Source organism: Paramormyrops kingsleyae, chromosome 12, assembly GCF_048594095.1.
Source record: "Paramormyrops kingsleyae isolate MSU_618 chromosome 12, PKINGS_0.4, whole genome shotgun sequence".
In the NCBI taxonomy this organism is placed as follows: Eukaryota; Metazoa; Chordata; class Actinopteri; order Osteoglossiformes; family Mormyridae; genus Paramormyrops; species Paramormyrops kingsleyae.
This window is the reverse complement of record NC_132808.1, coordinates 31,791,826-31,815,096: the sequence shown is the minus strand read 5'-3', so window position 1 is coordinate 31,815,096 and position 23,271 is coordinate 31,791,826. Positions and strand designations below refer to the sequence as shown.

The 23,271-nt window shown below is 39.9% G+C and overlaps 1 gene segment (V, D, J or C); it reads left to right on the top strand.

The window, feature by feature from the left end:
- Positions 1-10,810: 10,810 nt before the first annotated feature.
- Positions 10,811-18,905, top strand: LOC140577707 (Ig kappa chain V region Mem5-like). The segment is given in 4 exon segments: positions 10,811-10,912; positions 12,787-13,092; positions 16,831-16,866; positions 18,348-18,905. Coding segments are annotated over 4 exon segments (717 nt in total).
- Positions 18,906-23,271: the final 4,366 nt, after the last annotated feature.

Below are 23,271 nucleotides of genomic sequence, written 5' to 3'. Positions count from 1 at the left end.
CCATGGTCGCATTTTGACTTTACTGCCCTAACATGACGCTGAATATATTTTCACAATCCAGCTTCACTGAAGCAATGAAGAGTGATTATAAGCAGACAATGCAATTACAGAAAAAAACGTGTCCGCTCTTCTGTAAAGTAGTTCGCTCTTCTGAGTGATAAAACCACATACGGAGCCTCCCCTTCCGGTAAATGGGAAATAAAGCAACAAACTCAACAAATCTCATTAGCATCACTCTAGGATTCTTCCCAGTGGTCCATGGTCTCCCACAGATTCCTAGGCTAGCCAGTAACAGATCTGGGCTAGAGTCTCATATCTCCCATTCCCTGGGAGGCCCCCGGGGCCACATCCCTCATTGGAGAAGGTGGGGGGTCAGATTGCGGTGTCCTGCTGGAGTCGGAGGGGGAGCCCAGGTGTCTTCTGGGCCCCCTCTGGTGTGGTTCCCCCTGCCGGACCTCCTCAGCTCCCGAGGCCCCAAAGCCGTCCACAGCAGTAGTCCTGCCACACGACCCAGATCCAGCCAGACTGCCCTCGGCAGGTGGACCTGCGACAGTCTGCACCCTCCAGCCCGCATCTTCATACACAAGGCCTCATGCATTCCTGTCAAGTTTTGGATTTGAAAATAAGGGACATTTCCGGCACCCACCGCGAGCCCCCCCACCACCCCAACCAAGCTCCAGTATCCCTTACATTTTAAGACAGGTGTACAAGAAATCTAAAATAACCGCTTGTCATTTACATTTTATTTTCATTACACATTTTCTTGTAATTTCTCATGTTCACTCATGTGGCTCTCTGGCATTCGCTAATGACTTATTATACAGATTTGTTGCAGACTTTGTATCCTTGTTGAAGTCGTCAGAAGGTGAAAGTAACGTTGTTTTTGGCACACAGCATTGCCATTTTAAACTCTGCATTTATGACCTGGTTAATGTCGTAAATGACCTGCAGGCTGCTGCAGGTGGCAGTTCTCGCAAGGCTACTGACAGTCCCCTGTCAGACGCGACACCAATGCTGTCAAATATGATGAGGAAGCCTGACTTTAGATCATTTGCAGTCTCATCTCAAAATCTGCTACAAATGGACTTTTTGGAAAGTTTTAGAAATTTACTCTTCATTTAGGGCCCAAGGTTAAGCAGCAGAAGCATTGAATACAAATGTCAAAGATATCTCTGCCTTCTTCGTTTTCACTCTCGGTCTCTGTAGCCCACGAGGGAGTCTCCCCAGCACCTGCCGAAACCTGCTCCTCTATTCTCGGAGCCCGCGGGTCACACCAACCGTAGCCATGCAAACATCAGTCACGGCTGTGTGAACCCCCCTCCTCTCAAACATTCACTGCCCAGATATGAGCCATGGTTTACACTACTTTGCATACCCTGAAAATATGGGGGGGCTTTTAACAGCTTTGGTAGGTCTGCTGGGTGGTGTTTGAATTTGAAAGCTACCTCACTGCTGTAAGCTTTGCATATTGCTGGAAACCAAAAGTGATTTATTTATTCTTTAAAATAACCATTTTAGTAATTACCAAAGTTTGGGTGGCACCTCATTTTTCATAAAGTTATACCATCCAGGCATTATACTGCAATATACTGTATTTTAATGGTATTTTCAAAACCAAAGATATTTAGAAATCTTGGCAATAATATTTGCCTACTGAGGGGTCCCACGATAAGTTTCACCAATAAATTCCCAAAAATAAATATACCCAAAGTACCGTGGCAAGTCTTGTTGAACACTTTTAAAACATTACACATCAAGAAAAATAGCAGCTTTAAATACGGTGCAAAACAGACAGTGTACAGTGCGCATTGTTTGGGACTCTCCACTCTAACAGTGACATACTGCTTTTCAGAAACACAGGTGTCATACATAATGTCACTGTGATGGGGGCTGGGAATCCAGGTTAAAGGGTTCTATCAGAGCGGTGAGATACAGAGCTGTGCTTCCCATCAGAGAACCACAGGACACAGATTTACACCTTCCTTTAATCCTTTAATCTTTGCAGGGTTAAACTTGAATTCTTCAGTGACGGAAGTTTATGGAGATTAGCAATAGATGTTTGGATGTATGTAAGAGTGTACATGACAGAGTGGGAACTAGAGTGCCGATAGGTGTGTATGTTTGTCTGTATCTTTGTATGTGAGTGTTTATGCGTGTGTGGTCCTAGCAAATAAATACACCATGTGACATGGGTCAAAACAGTAGTCAGTAATGCAGTAACATTTCAGCTACATTACCGTAAACAGCCACTAGATGGCAGTCGCATATTGCATTCAACAGATACGCGAACAAGGAGATTCACCATCTCCTTCATAATGAATAAATTCTCAACATGCCGGCATAAGCACATTAAAATCTTCCATTAATGTAAAATGTGTTAAACTCTTGTATTAATTATAAGAACAAGATTTAGCTCAGTATAGCGGTTCTAAGAGGTTAATTAGTTCGGGTTCGCTCGAACTGTATAAGCATCATTGAAGCAAAACAATTATTCAAGAAATAGGAAAGGAAATCAGATAAACAACGTACTTCTTGCAATTACACACAGAACGCGGGTAAACAATGCGTTATAAATTCAGAGTCCAGAGAGACACAAAAGGCGAAGTGCAAAGGTAACGTCCGTGACGTCGAGTCTTGGTGACGTCATCAGCCTACCTTTCTCTCCTTTACATAGCTGTGGGTGATCTTTATCTTTAGCTGCATTGTGCGTGTTTAATAAAAATGTTTGTTAAATTTAAAAAAAAGCCTTTAAAAGGAACTTTGTACTGTTTTATGCATATCCTTTGGTTCCAGGTTTCAGGGATTTAACAATTAAATTAATAATAGCTACAGGTTGGATGTGAGTTTACCTTTGTGTTTGACAATTTACCGTATTTCTTACTTGAATGTAATTATTTATTTTTAAATAAATATTCATACATTGTTTAAAATAAATGTAAAAAACTGAGATTTGTTAAGTCTTTAATTGATGGTTTTTGAATTCAAATCCACAGACCAAAATGAAACCTGTGCTTTTCTGAACTCGGACTTACACTCGTCTACCCAGCTTCGGTACTGGCATCTCTCATGTTGGACTCGCCACCCTGTTGGTCTTGGACTTGATTTATCGAAGATGTAGTCTTGACTCGGACTCGACTGAAGCGGACTCAAAACACTACAAGCATCATCAAATTTTAAACATGTTCAGTAGTTAAACACTCTAATTAAAGCTTACTTTAATAAATCCAATAATGTTTATTTTACAATTTTGAGATCATGATCTTTACATACATGTTTATTTTTCAGTATGGAACCTTTATGTGTTCTAATAAAACCTGACAAAATACAAATACAATAAGTCGCCAGGAATATCTGAAAAGTAGTTTAAATATTGCTTCTGTTACTCTAATGAGAAAAAAGTATTAAATACCAGCTTTTGCGATCATATATCACTTAACTTCCATTTCAGTGATAAACATCCATGCATCGTCTTTACCTCCAGTCCAGTAGAGGGCGATAGTAAGCATGGACGGGGTCCTAGAGAGCACGGGCCATGGAGGGGGGGACTCCCTGCATATGATGCCTTCACAGGCTATGGCAGCTTTATGGAAATGATTCACCTGACTGCATGTTTCTAACAGTAGGCAGCCCACACAAACAGCTTCACAGCAATTATACACTTTGATCCAACGAGGTTATTCATTTTAACATATAAAAATTAAACACCTAATAAACAGCATGACATCATAACGCCATGACATGTACAGATACCAGACAGAACTATATCAGTGGGGCCAAACTAAGGTGTTGTGAAGGTAACTGCAGACTTGGTGGTCATGTAGCTCCGTGGGCTGCATTTACACACAGAGACTCTCTGCATGGAGCATCGCGGGCATCAGCATTGCACACGTCACTGACGTTTCCTGCCTGATGTGTTTATAACCCCCCAGGTTTAACTCTTCATGTCACAGTCGGGTCTCACTGGCACAGAGACACAGGGAACCATGAGCTTCATCACCATCATCATCTCAGCGCTCATCTTCTGCACTCAGGGTGAGAGTCCAGGGGAGGCTGTGGATGAACCTCAGGCAGCAAACTTAGAATAATTTGTCTCTCTGTTTCAGATCTTATATTAATTTTGTCTTCCAGTAATTTCATAATTTCTTATGACTGTTTCCTTTTGTTCATTTTATTAGGATCCAGAGGACAGATCACAGTGACTCAGACTCCATCAGTCGTATCTGCTGTCCCAGGCAGCCCAGTGACCCTGAGCTGTAAAACAGGCACTTCCAGTAACCTGGGTGATGATGTATCCTGGTATCAGGTGAAACCTGAAGAAGCTCCTAAGCTCCTAGTACATGAAGCTAACACCCTCCACACTGGGACTCCAGAGAGGTTCAGTGGATCTGGATCTGGGACTGACTTCACTCTACAGATCAGTCAAGTCCAGCCTGACGATGCAGCTGATTACTACTGTTTTGCTTGGTATAGCACTCCAAACCTCACACAGTGACAGAGAGCCGTACAAAAACCTCCCCAGTCTCAGTTCCTGCTCTGCTGGCCTCCAAACCTCCACTGTCTCTTTGAAACAGCTGCTGTGCTGATTAAATGACCAGTCGAATATTCTTTAGGTAAAAAAAGGTTTTTAATTTTTGACAAAAAAATAGTGCCGCTAATATCTGAGGAGAATAAAAAACCTCGTCTTCCACCAAGAGACAGACATGATGCCACTGAAAACATGTTTGCCATGCAAATTTTTTAATACAGATTAAGTTTGTGATCATGAAAAAATCACTACTTTGCTGGGAATAAAAGAAATGTAACTAGTAATGGTATGTCACATGTCACATGTGCAGAATATGTCAGTTTTCATTATTAAACATTAAACAACTGCCCTCAAAACCACCGCTATCTCCCTGAAATTGCGGTGACAATATCTTTATAACATTTATTACAGAAATGCAATATTTAAAATTATATGACTATTATGTCAGTTATTAGGATTTATTTTTTTAAATAAAACTTGATTAACAAAAGTCGCAAAATTTCTACAGCAGTTTTCAGAAATTCCAGGTAACTTACTGTGCGGGTTCTAAAATCATGTCTCGTTGTGAAATACTGCTTAATGTTTTAGACTAACGAAATAATATATTCTGCATGTATAACAATGCATTAAGTTACATTTCTTTTATTCTCCCAAAAGTCAGGAATTCTTCTTTTTATGATAAGAAATTGAATCTACGTAACAAATGCGTATGACAATGGTGTTTTTAATGGCACAGTGAGTGTCGCATTACTGAAAGTGCATTAGCTCTCTTAAGGTCTTAAAAAGTAAGAGATAAGTCTCTTTGTTCTCTTCTGATATTAGGAATCTTGTTTTATTCAAAATTTTTAATCTATTCATATGTACAGAATATGTGACGGGTCTTTAATCAGCACAGCTGCTGGTTCATAGGGACAGATGAAGTTTTGGTTTGGATTAAACACAACCAAGCCCACTGGAAGTACTCAGATGGAGTCTGAGTCACTGTGATCTATCCCTTGGATCTTAATACAATGAACAGAAGAAAATAACAATCAGAAATGATAGCACTAGTGTACGGTAAAATTAATATAAGATCTGAAACAGAGAGAGATCAATCATGTTACGTTTACTACATGAGTTTCATGAAATGCAAGTAAATATGGCATAAATATGTAATTTATTGTGATGTATTATTTTTTAATAAGACTTGATTAACTGGAGCAGCAACATTTAAACAGAAGTTTTCAGACTCCAGGTCACACACATTCACGTAAATGTGAAACACAGAGGGACATTCATGCCAAACAGGCACATGACGTCGCAGACAGCGACAGATCCTGACACTTCTATTCCGAGTAACATTAAGTATCACACACATTGTAAAATAAACAAAAATAAAGATTTTTCGTACAGCTACAATCATCAATTAATACAGACAAATTATATTGCAATACAGCCACAGTTAGGGCACATTTCAGTAAGTGTGACACAGCTGATGTCACTGTGAGAGACACGAGAGACACTTTGCATGCAGAGGATCATTTGCATCAGTGTTAAACACTTCAGTGCCCTGGCAGTGTTTATTAGTCCTGTGTGTTTAGCTCTTCATGACTGACATTCGGGTCTCATCGCCGTGGAGATAAAGGCAAACATGAGCTTCATCATCATCATCTTCCTCTGGTCGCTCATCTTCTGCAGTCAGGGTAGGAGGCGGCTTCTTACTGCTCACTTATAACACATTTATCACAGTGCAGCAGAACTTTTATTTTGTTATACAATAATGAGCAATAAAGGTGTTTGAGTTTGAGAATCATTGTTCTCTAATGCCAATATAATATCCTTTTGTTTTTCATTAATTCTTTGGTCTGGTTGGTTTCAGGATCCAGAGGACAGTACACAGTGACTCAGACTCCACCAGTGGTATCTGCTGTCCCAGGCAGCACAGTGACCCTGAACTGTAAAACAGGCACCTCTGCTTACTTGATGTATTGGTACCAGGTCAAACCTGGAGAAGCTCCTAAGCTTTTAATATATAGCATAAACAGTCGCCACACTGGGATTCCAGAGAGGTTCAGTGGATCTGGATCTGGGACTGACTTTACTCTACAGATCAGTCAAGTCCAGCCCGACGATGCAGCTGATTACTACTGTTTTGCTTACTATGGTGCTCCAGACAACACACAGTGATAGAGAGCCGTACAAAAACCTCCCCCAGTCTCAGTTCCTGCTCTGCTGGCCTCCAAACCTCCACTGTCTCTTTGCAACAGCTGCTGTGATGATTAAATGACCAGTCGAATATTCTTTAGGTAAAAAAAGGTTTTTAATTTTTGACTAAAAAATAGTGCCGCTAATATCTGAGGAAAATTAAAAACCTCGTCTTCCATCCCCTTTGAAAGAGACAGACATGATGCCACTGAAAACATGTTTGCCATGCAAATTTTTTAATACAGACTAAGTTTCTGATCATGAAAAAAATCACTACTTTGTTGGGAATAAAAGAAATGTAACTAGTAATGGTACGTCACATGTCACATGTGCATAGTACGTCAGTTTTCATTAAACATTAAACACCAAATTACAATGGTGTTGATGTTTAGAACAAACATAATAATTTGTCGGGATTTTCTGAGTATCAGTGTTTAAATGTTGTTCCTGTTAATGAAATCTCATTAAGAAATAATACAAAACACCAAATGACATCATATTTTAATTATCCAAAAACCTTGATTTCTTAAATTAACATTATGAGGTCATTTTACGATCAACATTAAACACATTAGTGACATCTGGATAAGGACAGTACCTAGCAAGTATATTTCTCACACGGCTGATTTAGGCTTCCTAATAATTCCGGTTAACCATCCGGCCAAAGGTGCGAGAAGAGGGTTGCAGCGCCGTGTCATTTGGGGCTGGGTCTTATTTCACTTACTAGCACTAATAACTAAAATGTTTCTTTTCTTTAATAGCTATATGTGTTATGGGGAGGTTTGACGAGAATAATAATTTTAAGTTTAAATAAAGGAAAATGTAGTAATAATTTATTATTCATTATAGGCTTTGGTCTTTGTAGCTGACAGCACATCTAACCAAAATACTGCTTCTGTGCCCCTGAATCTGACACAAACCAGCAAGGAGAAAGATGGGAAAAGTGATCAAAAATAATATATAAAATATTTGCTTCAGTGGAATATAATAGAATTAGAGGGTTAATTGTGTGTTAATCAATAAAATACAGTCATGCGTTGCTAATTGATGGGGATATGTTCTGAGAAATGCATCGTTAGGTGATTTCAACATTGTGGGAACATCATAAAGTGTCCTTACACAACCTAGATGGGACAGTCTACTACACACCTAGGCTACAGGAAATACTAATAAACAAATAAATTATTAAATAAATAAGAATAACGAGTACATTCCAAAATATTAATTTTGTAACCAAATAATGATTACAGAGTACAGTATAGTAAATACATAATGCAGAAACATAGGTGATTATTATTATTATTAAGTATTATGTACTGTACCTAATCATGTGAGCTGTACTTTTATATGACTTGTAGCGCAGTAGGTTTGTTTACACCAGCATCATGACAAACATGTGAGTAATGTGTTGTACTATGAAGTTACAACAACTACAACATCACTAGGCGATAGTTATTTTTCAGCTCCATTGCAGTATAATCTTAGGGGACTACCATCGTACATGCAGTCCATCGTTGACTGAAACATCATTAAGTTATATGACTATATTGTAAAATAACAAATCATGTTTGATTTGCAATTATATTGCAATACAGCCACAGTTAGGGCACATTTGCGTAAGTGTGACACAGCTGATGTGACTGTGAGAGACACGAGAGACACTTTGCATGCAGAGGATCATTTGCATCAGTGTTAAACACTTCAGTGCCCTGGCAGTGTTTATTAGTCCCGTGTGTTTAGCTCTTCATGACTGACAGTCGGGTCTCATCGTTGTGGAGCTAAAGGCAAACATGAGCTTCATCATCATCATCTTCCTCTGGTCGCTCATCTTCTGCAGTCAGGGTAGGAGGCGGCTTCTTACTGCTCACTTATAACACATTTATCTCTGTTAGTAAAAGTTACTGTATAACTTTTATTTTGTTATACAGTCATGAGTAATAATGGTGTCTGACTTTTCAATCATTGTTCTCTAATGCCAATACAATAACCTTTTGTTAGTCATTAATTCTTTTCTTTGGCTGGTTTCAGGATCCAGAGGACAAAAGACAGTGACTCAGACTCCACCAGTGAAATCTGCTCTCCCAGGCAGCACAGTGACCCTGAGCTGTAAAACCAGCACTTCCAGTGGGCTTGGTGATGATGTATCCTGGTATCAGGTGAAACCTGGAGAAGCTCCTAAGCTACTAATATATAAAGCAAGCAGACTTCACACTGGGACTCCAGAGAGGTTCAGTGGATCTGGATCTGGGACTGACTTCACTCTACAGATCAGTCAAGTCCAGCCTGACGATGCAGCTGATTACTACTGTTTTGCTCAGTATTATGCTCCAGACCTCACACAGTGACAGAGAGCCGTACAAAAACCTCCCCAGTCTCAGTTCCTGCTCTGCTGCCCTCAGAACTTCTGCTGTCTCTTTGCAACAGCTGCTGTGATGATTAAATGACCTTTATATATTCTTTAGGTAAAAAAAGGTTTTTTATTTTTGACTAAAAAATAGTGCTGCTAATATCTGAGGAAAATTAAAAACCTCGTTTTCCATCCCCTTTGAAAGAGACAGACATGATGCCACTGAAAACATGTTTGCCATGCAAATTTTTTAATACAGACTAAGTTTCTGATCATGAAAAAAATCACTACTTTGTTGGGAATAAAAGAAATGTAACTAGTAATGGTACGTCACATGTCACATGTGCATAGTACGTCAGTTTTCATTAAACATTAAACACCAAATTACAATGGTGTTGATGTTTAGAACAAACATAATAATTTGTCGGGATTTTCTGAGTATCAGTGTTTAAATGTTGTTCCTGTTAATGAAATCTCATTAAGAAATAATACAAAACACCAAATGACATCATATTTTAATTATCCAAAAACCTTGATTTCTTAAATTAACATTATGAGGTCATTTTACGATCAACATTAAACACATTAGTGACATCTGGATAAGGACAGTACCTAGCAAGTATATTTCTCACACGGCTGATTTAGGCTTCCTAATAATTCCGGTTAACCATCCGGCCAAAGGTGCGAGAAGAGGGTTGCAGCGCCGTGTCATTTGGGGCTGGGTCTTATTTCACTTACTAGCACTAATAACTAAAATGTTTCTTTTCTTTAATAGCTATATGTGTTATGGGGAGGTTTGACGAGAATAATAATTTTAAGTTTAAATAAAGGAAAATGTAGTAATAATTTATTATTCATTATAGGCTTTGGTCTTTGTAGCTGACAGCACATCTAACCAAAATACTGCTTCTGTGCCCCTGAATCTGACACAAACCAGCAAGGAGAAAGATGGGAAAAGTGATCAAAAATAATATATAAAATATTTGCTTCAGTGGAATATAATAGAATTAGAGGGTTAATTGTGTGTTAATCAATAAAATACAGTCATGCGTTGCTAATTGATGGGGATATGTTCTGAGAAATGCATCGTTAGGTGATTTCAACATTGTGGGAACATCATAAAGTGTCCTTACACAACCTAGATGGGACAGTCTACTACACACCTAGGCTACAGGAAATACTAATAAACAAATAAATTATTAAATAAATAAGAATAACGAGTACATTCCAAAATATTAATTTTGTAACCAAATAATGATTACAGAGTACAGTATAGTAAATACATAATGCAGAAACATAGGTGATTATTATTATTATTAAGTATTATGTACTGTACCTAATCATGTGAGCTGTACTTTTATATGACTTGTAGCGCAGTAGGTTTGTTTACACCAGCATCATGACAAACATGTGAGTAATGTGTTGTACTATGAAGTTACAACAACTACAACATCACTAGGCGATAGTTATTTTTCAGCTCCATTACAGTATAATCTTAGGGGACTACCATCGTACATGCAGTCCATCGTTGACTGAAACATCATTAAGTTATATGACTATATTGTAAAATAACAAATCATGTTTGATTTGCAATTATATTGCAATACAGCCACAGTTAGGGCACATTTGAGTAAGTGTGACACAGCTGATGTCACTGTGAGAGACACGAGAGACACTTTGCATGCAGAGGATCATTTGCATCAGTGTTAAACACTTCAGTGCCCTGGCAGTGTTTATTAGTCCTGTGTGTTTAGCTCTTCATGACTGACAGTCGGGTCTCATCGCCGTGGAGCTAAAAGCAAACATGAGCTTCATCATCATCATCTTCCTCTGGTCGCTCATCTTCTGCAGTCAGGGTAGGAGGCGGCTTCTTACTGCTGACTTATAACACGTTTATCACAGTGCAGCAGAACTTTTCAATCATTATACTCTAATGCTGATACAATAACCTTTTGTTTTTCCTTAATTATTTGGTTTGGTTGATTTCAGGATCCAGAGGACAGTACACAGTGACTCAGACTCCACCAGTGAAATCTGCTCTCCCAGGCAGCCCAGTGACCCTGAGCTGTAAAACAGGCACTTCCAGTGGGCTTGGTGATGATGTATCCTGGTACCAGGTGAAACCTGGAGAAGCTCCTAAGCTCCTAGTATATGATGCTAACACCCTCCACACTGGGACTCCAGCGAGGTTCAGTGGATCTGGATCTGGGACTGACTTCACTCTACAGATCAGTCAAGTCCAGCCTGACGATGCAGCTGATTACTACTGTTTGGCTTACTACAGTGCTCCAAACATCACACAGTGACAGAGAGCCGTACAAAAACCTCCCCCAGTCTCAGTTCCTGCTCCGCTGCCCTCAGAAGTTCTGCTGTCTATTTGAAACAGCAGCAGAGCAGTTAAAATACACTCTGTTAACTCATCTGAAATTAAGAATAAACAGTTAGGTTTTGACATAAAATATGACTTATTGGAGAAAATTAATCACTTTTGCCTTCAAACATTATTCATCACATTATGAAAAATGTCAAAAATGTAACAGAACTCATACATTTACATTTGCACCTGTAAAATCTTTCTTTAATAAAGTATTACACTTTAACATCCAATTGACAATTTGATAACAGAAAATGCTTCAGTTACATGAACAGTAAAACAGCAATAATTGATCTCCTTGCACAAAAGGTGCTGATAGTTAAATATAAAATGTAAGCTGGCTTTGAGACTGAGGGGGTGTGGATGTTCCAGCTGGGGGGGGGGGTTCAGTTGAGGAGCCCCCACACTCCCCAGTAACCGGTCATTGGTTGTTAAAGGTGTAAAATATGCTGATTTTGTATGAGGAGAGAGAGAAACTGGAAGCTACCATCCATCTCAGAGTCTCCCTGACACAGCAAACTGGTATGTTTGATCTGTTTGCCAGGTCTGCCGTGTCCTTAGGGTGTAAATAAATATTAATAAATATTAATAAATCCATTCTTCAGTCCTTCTGCCACATTCAGTTGTATTGCTGTCCCAACAGATTCTAATCTCACACTGGCCATCAAGTCCTCTGGAGAATGATTCAAAATTATTCAAAAAGTAAATGTGGTGATTATATTAACAAGTTGATAAGAAACAATTAGATGCTGTATTGGTGTAAATCACAGTCCCAGTGGAGATGATGATTTGAAGACAGAAAGTTGACTCTGTGACCATTTAGGTAAAAGATGACAATACAGACAAACAGATAGACAGACAGACAGAGACAGAGACAGAGACAGACAGAGAGACAGTACTTCATAAAGTATTTTTATTTATTTGAGAAGTTCATGGCTGCTTTTCCCCACCATGAGGAGACGCCTTGCAGGACGTCACAGCTGCTGTAACACGCGAGAGTGACAGGCGGCTGCTGGGACCCACAGAGACTCTCTGCATGGAGCATCGTGGGCATCAGCATTGCACACGTCACTGACGTTTCCTGCCTGATGTGTTTATAACCCCCCAGGTTTAACTCTTCATGTCACAGTCGGGTCTCACTGGCACAGAGACACAGGGAACCATGAGCTTCATCACCATCATCATCTCAGCGCTCGTCTTCTGCACTCAGGGTGAGAGTCCAGGGGAGGCTGTGGATGAAACTCAGGCAGCAAACTTAGAATAATTTATCTCTCTTTGTTTCAGATCTTACATTAAATTTGTCTTACAGTAATGTTATCATTTCTTAAGACTGTTTCCTTTTGTTCATTATATTAGGATCCAGAGGACAGATCACAGTGACTCAGACTCCAGCAGTGAAATCTGCTCTCCCAGGCAGCGCAGTGACTCTGAGCTGTAAAACCAGCACTTCAAGCAATCTTGGAAGTGATGTATCCTGGTACCAGGTCAAACCTGGAGAAGCTCCTAAACTTTTAATATATAGAGTAAGCAATCGTCACAGTGGGATTCCAGAGAGGTTCAGTGGATCTGGATCTGGGACTGACTTCACTCTACAGATCGGTGACGTCCAGCCTGAAGATGCAGCTGATTATTATTGTTTTGCTAACTTTGGTGCTCCAGACTACACACAGTGACAGAGAGCCGTACAAAAACCTCCCCCAGTCTCAGTTCCTGCTCCGCTGGCCTCAGACAATCTGCTGTGTACTTGGACCAGCTGCTGTGCTGATTGAAAGGTTTCTGTCAGTTCATCTGTACTTTCAGAATAACTGTCTCAAAGTCCTATAAATATAATATCACTTACATCTGAATAGAACAAAATAACAATCCCTTCCACCACTTTTTAAAAGTCACAACCTAACAGAGCTGATACACCTTCAGTAATGAGACAACCATGGTTTTGTTATCCACCGTTATAATGCAGATATAGTTTCTGATTGCAACCCGTCACCCCCCCCCAAAAAAAAGAAGAAAATCACAACTTTTCAGGGGATAAAAGAAATGTAAATAGTAATGTGCTGTCACATGAGCAGAAAATGTGCAGCGCTAAATATGAAAACTGCTGTTTAAATGTTAATCGAGTCTTATTACAAAATAATACATCACAATAAATTACATATTTATGCCATTTAAAAACTTGCATTTCATGAAACTCATGTAGTAAACGTAACATGATTGATCTCTCTCTGTTTCAGATCTTATATTAATTTTGCCGTACACTAGTGCTATCATTTCTGATTGTTATTTTCTTTTGTTCATTGTATTAAGATCCAAGGGATAGATCACAGTGACTCAGACTCCATCTGAGTACTTCCAGTGGGCTTGGATGTGTTTAATCCAAACCAAAACTTAATCTGTCCCTATGAACCAGCAGCTGTGCTGATTAAAGACCCATTACATATTCTGTATGTAAGAATAGATTTAAAATTTTGAATAAAAAAACAAGATTCCCAATATCAGAAGAGAACAAAGAGACTTATCTCTTACTTTTTAAGACCTTAAGAGAGCTATTGCACGTTCAGTAATGTGACACTCACTGTGCCATTAAAAAAACAATTGTCATATGCATTTGTTACGTAGATTCGATTTCTGATCATAAAAAGAAGAATTCCTGACTTTTGGGAGAATAAAAGAAATGTAATTGTTAATGCATTGTTATACATACAGAATATATGTTTTCGTTTATATAAAACATTAAGCAATATTTCAGAGTGAGGCATGATTTTAGAACCTGCACAGTAAGTTACCTGGAATTTCTGAAATCAGCTGCTGAAATGCTGGAACGTTTGTTAATCGAATTTTATTTTAAAAATTAAATCCCAATAATTGACCTCATTTTCATATCATTTTAAATCTTGCATTTCTGTAATAAATGTTAGAAAGTTATTGTCACAACGAAAAATGAGGGACACTCCGAATGCAGCCTTCTAGGAATCAAAGTTCATTTGTTTGACAAAAATAATAACTAATAAAAACAAAACAACCACAAAGGATCAAACAGGAGGCAGGTAGGAACGACTAGGAGGGACCTGATGAAGTGACACACAGGGAACAACAAAGCAGGAACTAAGACATTAAACATATTAACCTTCTGAACAACTATAATAACTGAACCTAGAAACAGGACAATAGCACATATGCACACAGGTAATAAGGTATCAACGAAAGACAAGTGTGAGTGACACAGGGCTGGACACAATTAGTGGGAAAATATGGCGTGACCACCTCACAGCTGCTGTAACACGCGAGAGTGACAGGCGGCTGCTGGGACCCACAGAGACTCTCTGCATGGAGCATCGCGGGCATCAGCATTGCACACGTCACTGACGTTTCCTGCCTGATGTCTTTATAACCCCCCAGGTTTAACTCTTCATGTCACAGTCGGGTCTCACTGGCACAGAGACACAGGGAACCATGAGCTTCATCACCATCATCATCTCAGCGCTCGTCTTCTGCACTCAGGGTGAGAGTCCAGGGGAGGCTGTGGATGAAACTCAGGCAGCAAACTTAGAATAATTTATCTCTCTGTTTCAGATCTTAATTTTGTCTTACAGTAATTTAATTATTTCTTATGACTGTTTCCTTTTGTTCATTGTATTAGGATCCAGAGGACAGATCACAGTGACTCAGACTCCATCAGTCGTATCTGCTGTCCCAGGCAGCCCAGTGACCCTGAGCTGTAAAACAGGCACTTCCAGTAACCTGGGTGATGATGTATCCTGGTACCAGGTGAAACCTGTAGCTCCTAGTACATGAAGCTAACACCCTCCACACTGGGACTCCAGAGAGGTTCAGTGGATCTGGATCTGGGACTGACTTCACTCTACAGATCAGTCAAGTCCAGCCTGATGATGCAGCTGATTACTATTGTTTCGCTTACTTTGATAACACAAACCGAACACAGTGATACAAAGCCGTACAAAAACCTCCCAAAGTCTCACTGCACCCACACATGCTCCACTGGTCTGAAACTTCTGCTCTCTCGGGCATTACAGTTACCCTGAACTGTAAAACCAGCACTTCAAGCAATCTAGGAAATGATGTATACTGGTACCAGGTCAAACCTCCAGGTGCCTAAGGCTTTATTAGATAAAATAAGCAATTGTCAAACTGGGACTCCAGTGAAGTTCAATGGATATGGATCTGGGACTGACTTCACTCTACAGATCAGTGAAGTCCAGCCTGATGATGCAGCTGATTACTACTGTTTGACTGACTTTGGTCATTCAAACTGCACATAACATATCGATATGGAAATTTATAAAACCTCCCTGAGTTTCCAGCTTTGAGGAAAATACAGAGAATTCAATTTCATTGTGGAGTTTACAGTCGTCTCTGCTGGTGCTTGTTTCCTCTTAGATAGGATGTTCTTCTCCTTTGAGACCTTTCATCTCCTACATCTTTCAGCCTGAAGTAAGTCAGATGTTTTATTATCTTTCTATTAAAATTGTTTTAGAAAGCTTTCCTTTGACATGATTGCATATAATTAAAAATTATTATTCTTATTATAAATGCTTATTTGCCTCCTACACAAAGAAATGCAAAGTATTAGAATGTCAGACAGGAGGACAGTCACACACGTTCACGTTCACGTGAGACACAGAGGGACAGTCACGCATGTTGATGTGAATGTGAAACACAGAGGGACAATCAGACATGTTCACATGTATTTGAGACATGAGGGACATTCACGCACATTCACATAAATGTGAGACACAGAGGGACAGTCACGCACATTCACATAAATGTGAGACACAGAGGGACAGTCTCGCACGTGAATGTGAGACAAAGAAGGACAGTCACGTTCACGTGAATGTGAGACAGAGGGACAGTCACACACGTTCAAGTCAATGTGAGACACAGAGGGACAGTCACGCATGTTCAAGTCAATGTGAGACACAGAGGGACAATCAGACATGTTCACATGTATTTGAGACATGAGAGACATTCATGCACATTCACATAAATGTGAGACACAGAGGGACAGTCACGCACATTCACATAAATGTGAGACACAGAGGGACAGTCTCGCACGTGAATGTGAGACAAAGAAGGACAGTCACGTTCACGTGAATGTGAGACAGAGGGACAGTCACACACGTTCAAGTCAATGTGAGACACAGAGGGACAGTCACACACGTTCAAGTCAATGTGAGACACAGACGGACAGTCACACATGTTGTGAATGTGAAACACAGAGGGACAATCACATGTATTTGAGACATGAGAGACATTCATGCACATTCACCTGAATGTGAGACACAGAAGGACAGTGACGTATGTCCACTGGAACAGGCATTAAACTGCCTGCATGAAGGTGGTGAGGTTTTTGTACAGCTACTAAACAGGGCTGAAACACTGTGCTCATCTTCGGGGGGGGCACGAAGCTTGATGTTGGAAGTAAGTATCCACTTTATTTACCGTAATGGTACCATATCCTGTGTCTGTTCCAAAACTATCACTAATATTGTGAAGAAAATTCCAAAAAAAAATCATTTTCTCATCTTTACAACAATTTTGTTAGTGTTACTTCAATGCTGAGCTATGCACAGCTTAGTGAAACACTTCAATATATGCTGAATCGTGTAATACAGGAAATATTTAATATAATGAATTACTAGGCTAACAGTAATGAATGCCAAAATATGTATAAAATGTTTTCTAATTGTGATTATGATATGTTAATGAGCTCAACTCTGCATTAAGTCTATTATGTCACACAGTATATCTATTATAAGTCTATTATCTATTATCTTAATAAATGTCAAAAGGGCAGGGTTATCACTTATTATAGGATGTTTTTTTTTCTTTTACAGACAAATACGTAATTAAGAGTAGTTCGACTGGATTCACAAACTGCATTTAAACTTGCTTTTATTTGATATAATTTTTTTGTGTTTTTCTATGTTTTTCTGCAGTTGTAAACGTAAATTAACTCGAGAAATCTTTTTAAATATCAGAGCGTTAATTTTTATGTAGCAAACTAATATAATGCATTTTAAAATCCGGGAATCATACGAACATACACAACATACATACTTTATAAAGTCCAAACATTGTCTCGCTTTTTTGTGCAACTTTACTTTTACAAATTTCACTATGAAAACGCATAATTTAATAGATCAGTTTTGCACCTTTACCGCGACAGGACATATTATACTGTAGTCTTCCATTTATCTATTTTATTATTTTTAAAAACAAATAAATACACTGGACTGAGCAGTCAGGTGAGTCAAAATTCAAGTTCATGCGTTAATTGTAAGCAAATTTACTATTGGTGCATTAATTTTTATTACGAATATCTGTAGCGATATGCGAAAGTGACTATAGATGTTTATTAATGTCCTTGTTTTTCTGATTATTTTTATAAGTAAATTTTTAAAAATGTTAATTAATTTTAACTAATACTTGTTCTAAGCGCTTGAACAATCTGACAACTCCCGAACTAATTATAAAACTAGATGCAAGTATTATTTTATTTTTAAAATGTGGTTAAAAGTTCACGTATTCTGCAATGCGATCGAAATATTATTCACACGTACGTAGAATAGAACTCTGAGTTCAGCGGGACCTAAACCGTTTTCAGGCCCAGCATCGAAAAACGTTGCTTTACGCTGTATATTCTCAACATTTTCCCTTCACACAACATAAATACACAGCAAAACGGACGTTTCTGTTTGTGAATGTCATGAAATCGTTTCCATTTCTCAGTTCCTCAAATGTTTTATATATACATATAGTTATTCGGATTCTGATTTGCAGTGGCTTGGCACTTATCGGCTGCCACTAAGACTCGGGTATGTCACCTTAAGCCTAGTTTATAATGAATCTGTCCATTTGCTGTTCTAACCTCCTTCACATGAATCATTCTGTCCCCCCAGAAACCACTGTCCCGACCCTCACAGTGCTGCCCCCTTCTGGCCAGGAGCTCTCCAGCAAGCGAACAGCCTCGCTGGTTTGCCTGGCCAATGGCGGCTTCCCCTCCAGCTGGGCGCTGAGCTGGAAAGTGGATGGAGCGTCAAGGGGCTCCTCCGTGGCGAGCAGCACCGGGCTGCTCCAGAGCGGCGGCCTTTACGGCTGGAGCAGCACGCTGACGCTGACCGAGCAGGAGTGGAGCTCGGCAAAGGAGGTGACCTGCGAGGCCACCGAAGGAGGCCAGTCCGCGATCCCAAAGACACTGAGGAAGAGCGACTGTCTGGGGTGACCATACCAGCCCTGACTTACCGCCTGTCACTTATTAATACCGACATGTTGGCTTCTCCTAATGCTTGCGGTAGCTGCTTTGGTCTAGGTTGTGTGCTACACTCGTACTTTATACAGTCTGTGTCTGTTTTGTTATTCCCCATGAGTTATGTAATCTGCATGTGATGCCTTGTAGTGTTTTACAATGTAACGCTTTCAGCTTTGACAGAAGGAAAATAAAGACTTATCTACCATCACCATGGTTGCATTTTGACTTTACTGCCCTAACATGACGCTGAATATATTTTCACAATCCAGCTTCACCGAAGCAATGAAGAGTGATTATAAGCAGACAATGCAATTACAGAAAAAAATGTGTCCGCTCATCTGTAAAGTAGTTCGCTCTTCTGAGTGATAAAACCACATACGGAGCCTCCCTTTCCGGTAAATGGGAAATAAAGCAACAAACTCAACAAATCTCATTAGCATCACTCTAGGATCCTTCCCTGTGGTCCATGGTCTCCCACAGATTCCTAGGTTAGCCAGTAACAGATCTGGGCCCCAGTCTCATATCTCCCATTCCCTGGGAGGCCCCCGGGGCCACATCCCTCATTGGAGAAGGTGGGGTCAGATTGTGGTGTCCTGCTGGAGTCGGAGGGGGAGCCCAGGTGTCTTCTGGGCCCCCTCTGGTGTGGTTCACCCTGCCGACCTCCTCAGCTCCCGAGGCCCCAAAGCCGTCCACAGCAGTAGTCCTGCCACATGACCCAGATCCAGCCAGACTGCCCTCGGCAGGTGGACCTGCGACAGTCTGCACCCTCCAGCCCGCATCTTCATACACAAGGCCTCATGCATTCCTGTCAAGTTTTGGATTTGAAAATAAGGGACATTTCCGGCACCCACCGCGAGCCGCCCCACCCCCCCAACCAAGCTCCAGTATCCCGTACATTCTAAGACAGGTGTACAAGAAATCTAAAATAACCACGTGTCATTTACATTTTATTTTCATTACACATTTTCTTGTAATTTCTCATGTTCACTCATGTGGCTCTCTGGCATTCGCTAATGACTTATTATACAGATTTGTTGCAGACTCTGTATCCTTGTTGAAGTCGTCACAGAAGGTGAAAGTAACGTTGTTTTTGGCACACAGCATTGCCATTTTAAACTCTGCATTTATGACCTGGTTAATGTCGTAAATGACCTGCAGGCTGCTGCAGGTGGCAGTTCTCGCAAGGCTACTGACAGTCCCCTGTCAGACGCGACACCAATGCTGTCAAATATGATGAGGAAGCCTGACTTTAGATCATTTGCAGTCTCATCTCAAAATCTGCTACAAATGGACTTTTTGGAAAGTTTTAGAAATTTACTCTTCATTTAGGGCCCAAGGTTAAGCAGCAGAAGCATTGAATACAAATGTCAAAGATATCTCTGCCTTCTTCGTTTTCACTCTCGGTCTGTCTGTAGCCCACGAGGGAGTCTCCCCAGCACCTGCCGAAACCTGCTCCTCTATTCTCGGAGCCCGCGGGTCACACCAACCGTAGCCATGCAAACATCAGTCACGGCTGTGTGAGCCCCCCTCCTCTCAAAGATTCACTGCCCAGAAATGAGCCATGGTTTACACTACTTTGCATACCCTGAAAATATGGGGGGGCTTTTAACAGCTTTGGTAAGATTGGTGGGTGGTGTTTGAATTTAAAAGCTGCCTCACTGCTGTAAGCTTTGCATATTGCTGGAAACCAAAAGTGATTTATTTATTCTTTAAAATAACCATTTTAGTAATTACCAAAGTTTGGGTGGCACCTCATTTTTCATAAAGTTATACCATCCAGGCATTATACTGCAATATACTGTATTTTAATGGTATTTTCAAAACCAAAGATATTTAGAAATCTTGGCAATAATATTTGCCTACTGAGGGGTCCCACGATAAGTATCACCAATAAATTCCCAAAAATAAATATACCCAAAGTACCGTGGCAAGTCTTGTTGAACACTTTTAAAACATTACACATCAAGAAAAATAGCAGCTTTAAATACGGTGCAAAACAGACAGTGTACAGTGCGCATTGTTTGGGACTCTCCACTCTAACAGTGACATACTGCTTTTCAGAAACACAGGTGTCATACATAATGTCACTGTGATGGGGGCTGGGAATCCAGGTTAAAGGGTTCTATCAGAGCGGTGAGATACAGAGCTGTGCTTCCCATCAGAGATCCACAGGACACAGATTTACACCTTCCTTTAATCCTTAAATCTTTGCAGGGTTAACCTTGAATTCTTCAGTGACGGAAGTTTATGGAGATTAGCAATAGATGTTTGGATGTATGTAAGAGTGTACATGACAGAGTGGGAACTAGAGTGCCGATAGGTGTGTATTTTTGTCTGTATCTTTGTATGTGAGTGTTTATGCGTGTGTGGTCCTAGCAAATAAATACACCATGTGACATGGGTCAAAACAGTAGTCAGTAACGAAGTAACATTTCAGCTACATTACCGTAAACAGCCACTAGATGGCAGTCGCATATTGCATTCAACAGATACGCGAACATAGAGATTCACCATCTCCTTCATAATGAATAAATTCTCAACATGCCGGCATAAGCACATTAAAATCTTCCATTAATGTAAAATGTGTTAAACTCTTGTATTAATTATAAGAACAAGATTTAGCTCAGTATAGCGGTTCTAAGAGGTTAATTAGTTCGGGTTCGCTCGAACTGTATAAGCATCATTGAAGCAAAACAATTATTCAAGAAATAGGAAAGGAAATCAGATAAACAACGTACACACAGAACGCGGGTAAACAATGCGTTATAAATTCAGAGTCCAGAGAGACACGGAAAACCACCAGCGACCCACAAAAGGCGAAGTGTAAAGGTGACGTCCATGACGTCGAGTCTTGATAACGTCATCAGCCTACCTTTCTCTCCGTTACAAAGCTGTGGGTGATCTTTATCTTTAGCTGCATTGTGCGTGTTTAATAAAAATGTTTGTTAAATTAAAAAAAAGCCTTTAAAAAGAACTTTGTACTGTTTTATGCATATCCTTTGGTTCCAGGTTTCAGGGATTTAACAATAAAATTAATAATAGCTACAGGTTGGATGTGTGAGTTTACCTTTGTGTTTGACAATTTATTTCTTACTTGAATGTAATTATTTATTTTTAAATAAATATTCATACATTGTTTAAAATAAATGTAAAAAACTGAGATTTGTTAAGTCTTTAATTTGTGGTTTTTGAATTCAAATTCATAGACCAAAATTAAACCTGTGCTTTTCTGAACTCGGACTTACACTCGTCTACCCAGCTTCGGTACTGGCATCTCTCATCTTGGACTCGCCACCCTGTTGGTCTTGGTCTTGACTTGGACTTGATTTATCGAAGATGTAGTCTTGACCCGGACTCGACTGAAGTGGACTCAAAACACTGCAAGCATCATCAAATTTTCAGTAGTTAAACACTCTAATTAAAGCTTACTTTAATAAATCCAATAATGTTTATTTTACAATTTTGAGATCATGATCTTTACATACACGTTTATTTTTCAGTATGGAACCTTTATGTGTTCTAATAAAACCTGACAAAATACAAATACAATAAGTCGCCAGGAATATCTGAAAAGTAGTTTAAATGTTGCTTCTGTTACTCTAATGAGAAAAAAGTATTAAATACCAGCTTTTGCGATCATATATCACTTAACTTCCATTTCAGTGATAAACATCCATGCATCGTCTTTACCTCCAGTCCAGTAGAGGGCGATAGTAAGCATGGACGGGGTCCTAGAGAGCACTGGCCATGGAGGGGGGGGGGACTCCCTGCATATGATGCCTTCACAGGCTATGGCAGCTTTATGGAAATGATTCTCCCGACTGCATGTTTCTAACAGTAGGCAGCCCACACAAACAGCTTCACAGCTATTATACACTTTGATCCAACGAGGTTATTCATTTTAACATATAAAAATTAAACACCTAATAAACAGCATGACATCATAACAGCATGACATGTACAGATACCAGACAGAACTATATCAGTGGGGCCAAACTAAAGTGTTGTGAAGGTAACTGCAATGTGGGGAGACTTGGTGGTCATGTCGCTCCGTGGGCTGCATTTACACACAGAGACTCTCTGCATGGAGCATCGCGGGCATCAGCATTGCACACGTCACTGACGTTTCCTGCCTGATGTGTTTATAACCCCCCAGGTTTAACTCTTCATGTCACAGTCGGGTCTCACTGGCACAGAGACACAGGGAACCATGAGCTTCATCACCATCATCATCTCAGCGCTCGTCTTCTGCACTCAGGGTGAGAGTCCAGGGGAGGCTGTGGATGAAACTCAGGCAGCAAACTTAGAATAATTTATCTCTCTGTTTCAGATCTTATATTAATTATATTATATTATTATTTTGTCTTATACATTTATAATGTCTTATGACCTCCCATTGTTCATTGTATTAGGATCCAGAGGACAGATCACAGTGACTCAGACCCCTCCAGTGAAATCTGCTCTCCCAGGCAGCACAGTGACCCTCAGCTGTAAAACCAGCACTTCCAGTTTACTGGGTAATGATGTATCCTGGTATCAGGTGAAACCTGGAGAACCTCCTAAACTCCTAGTAT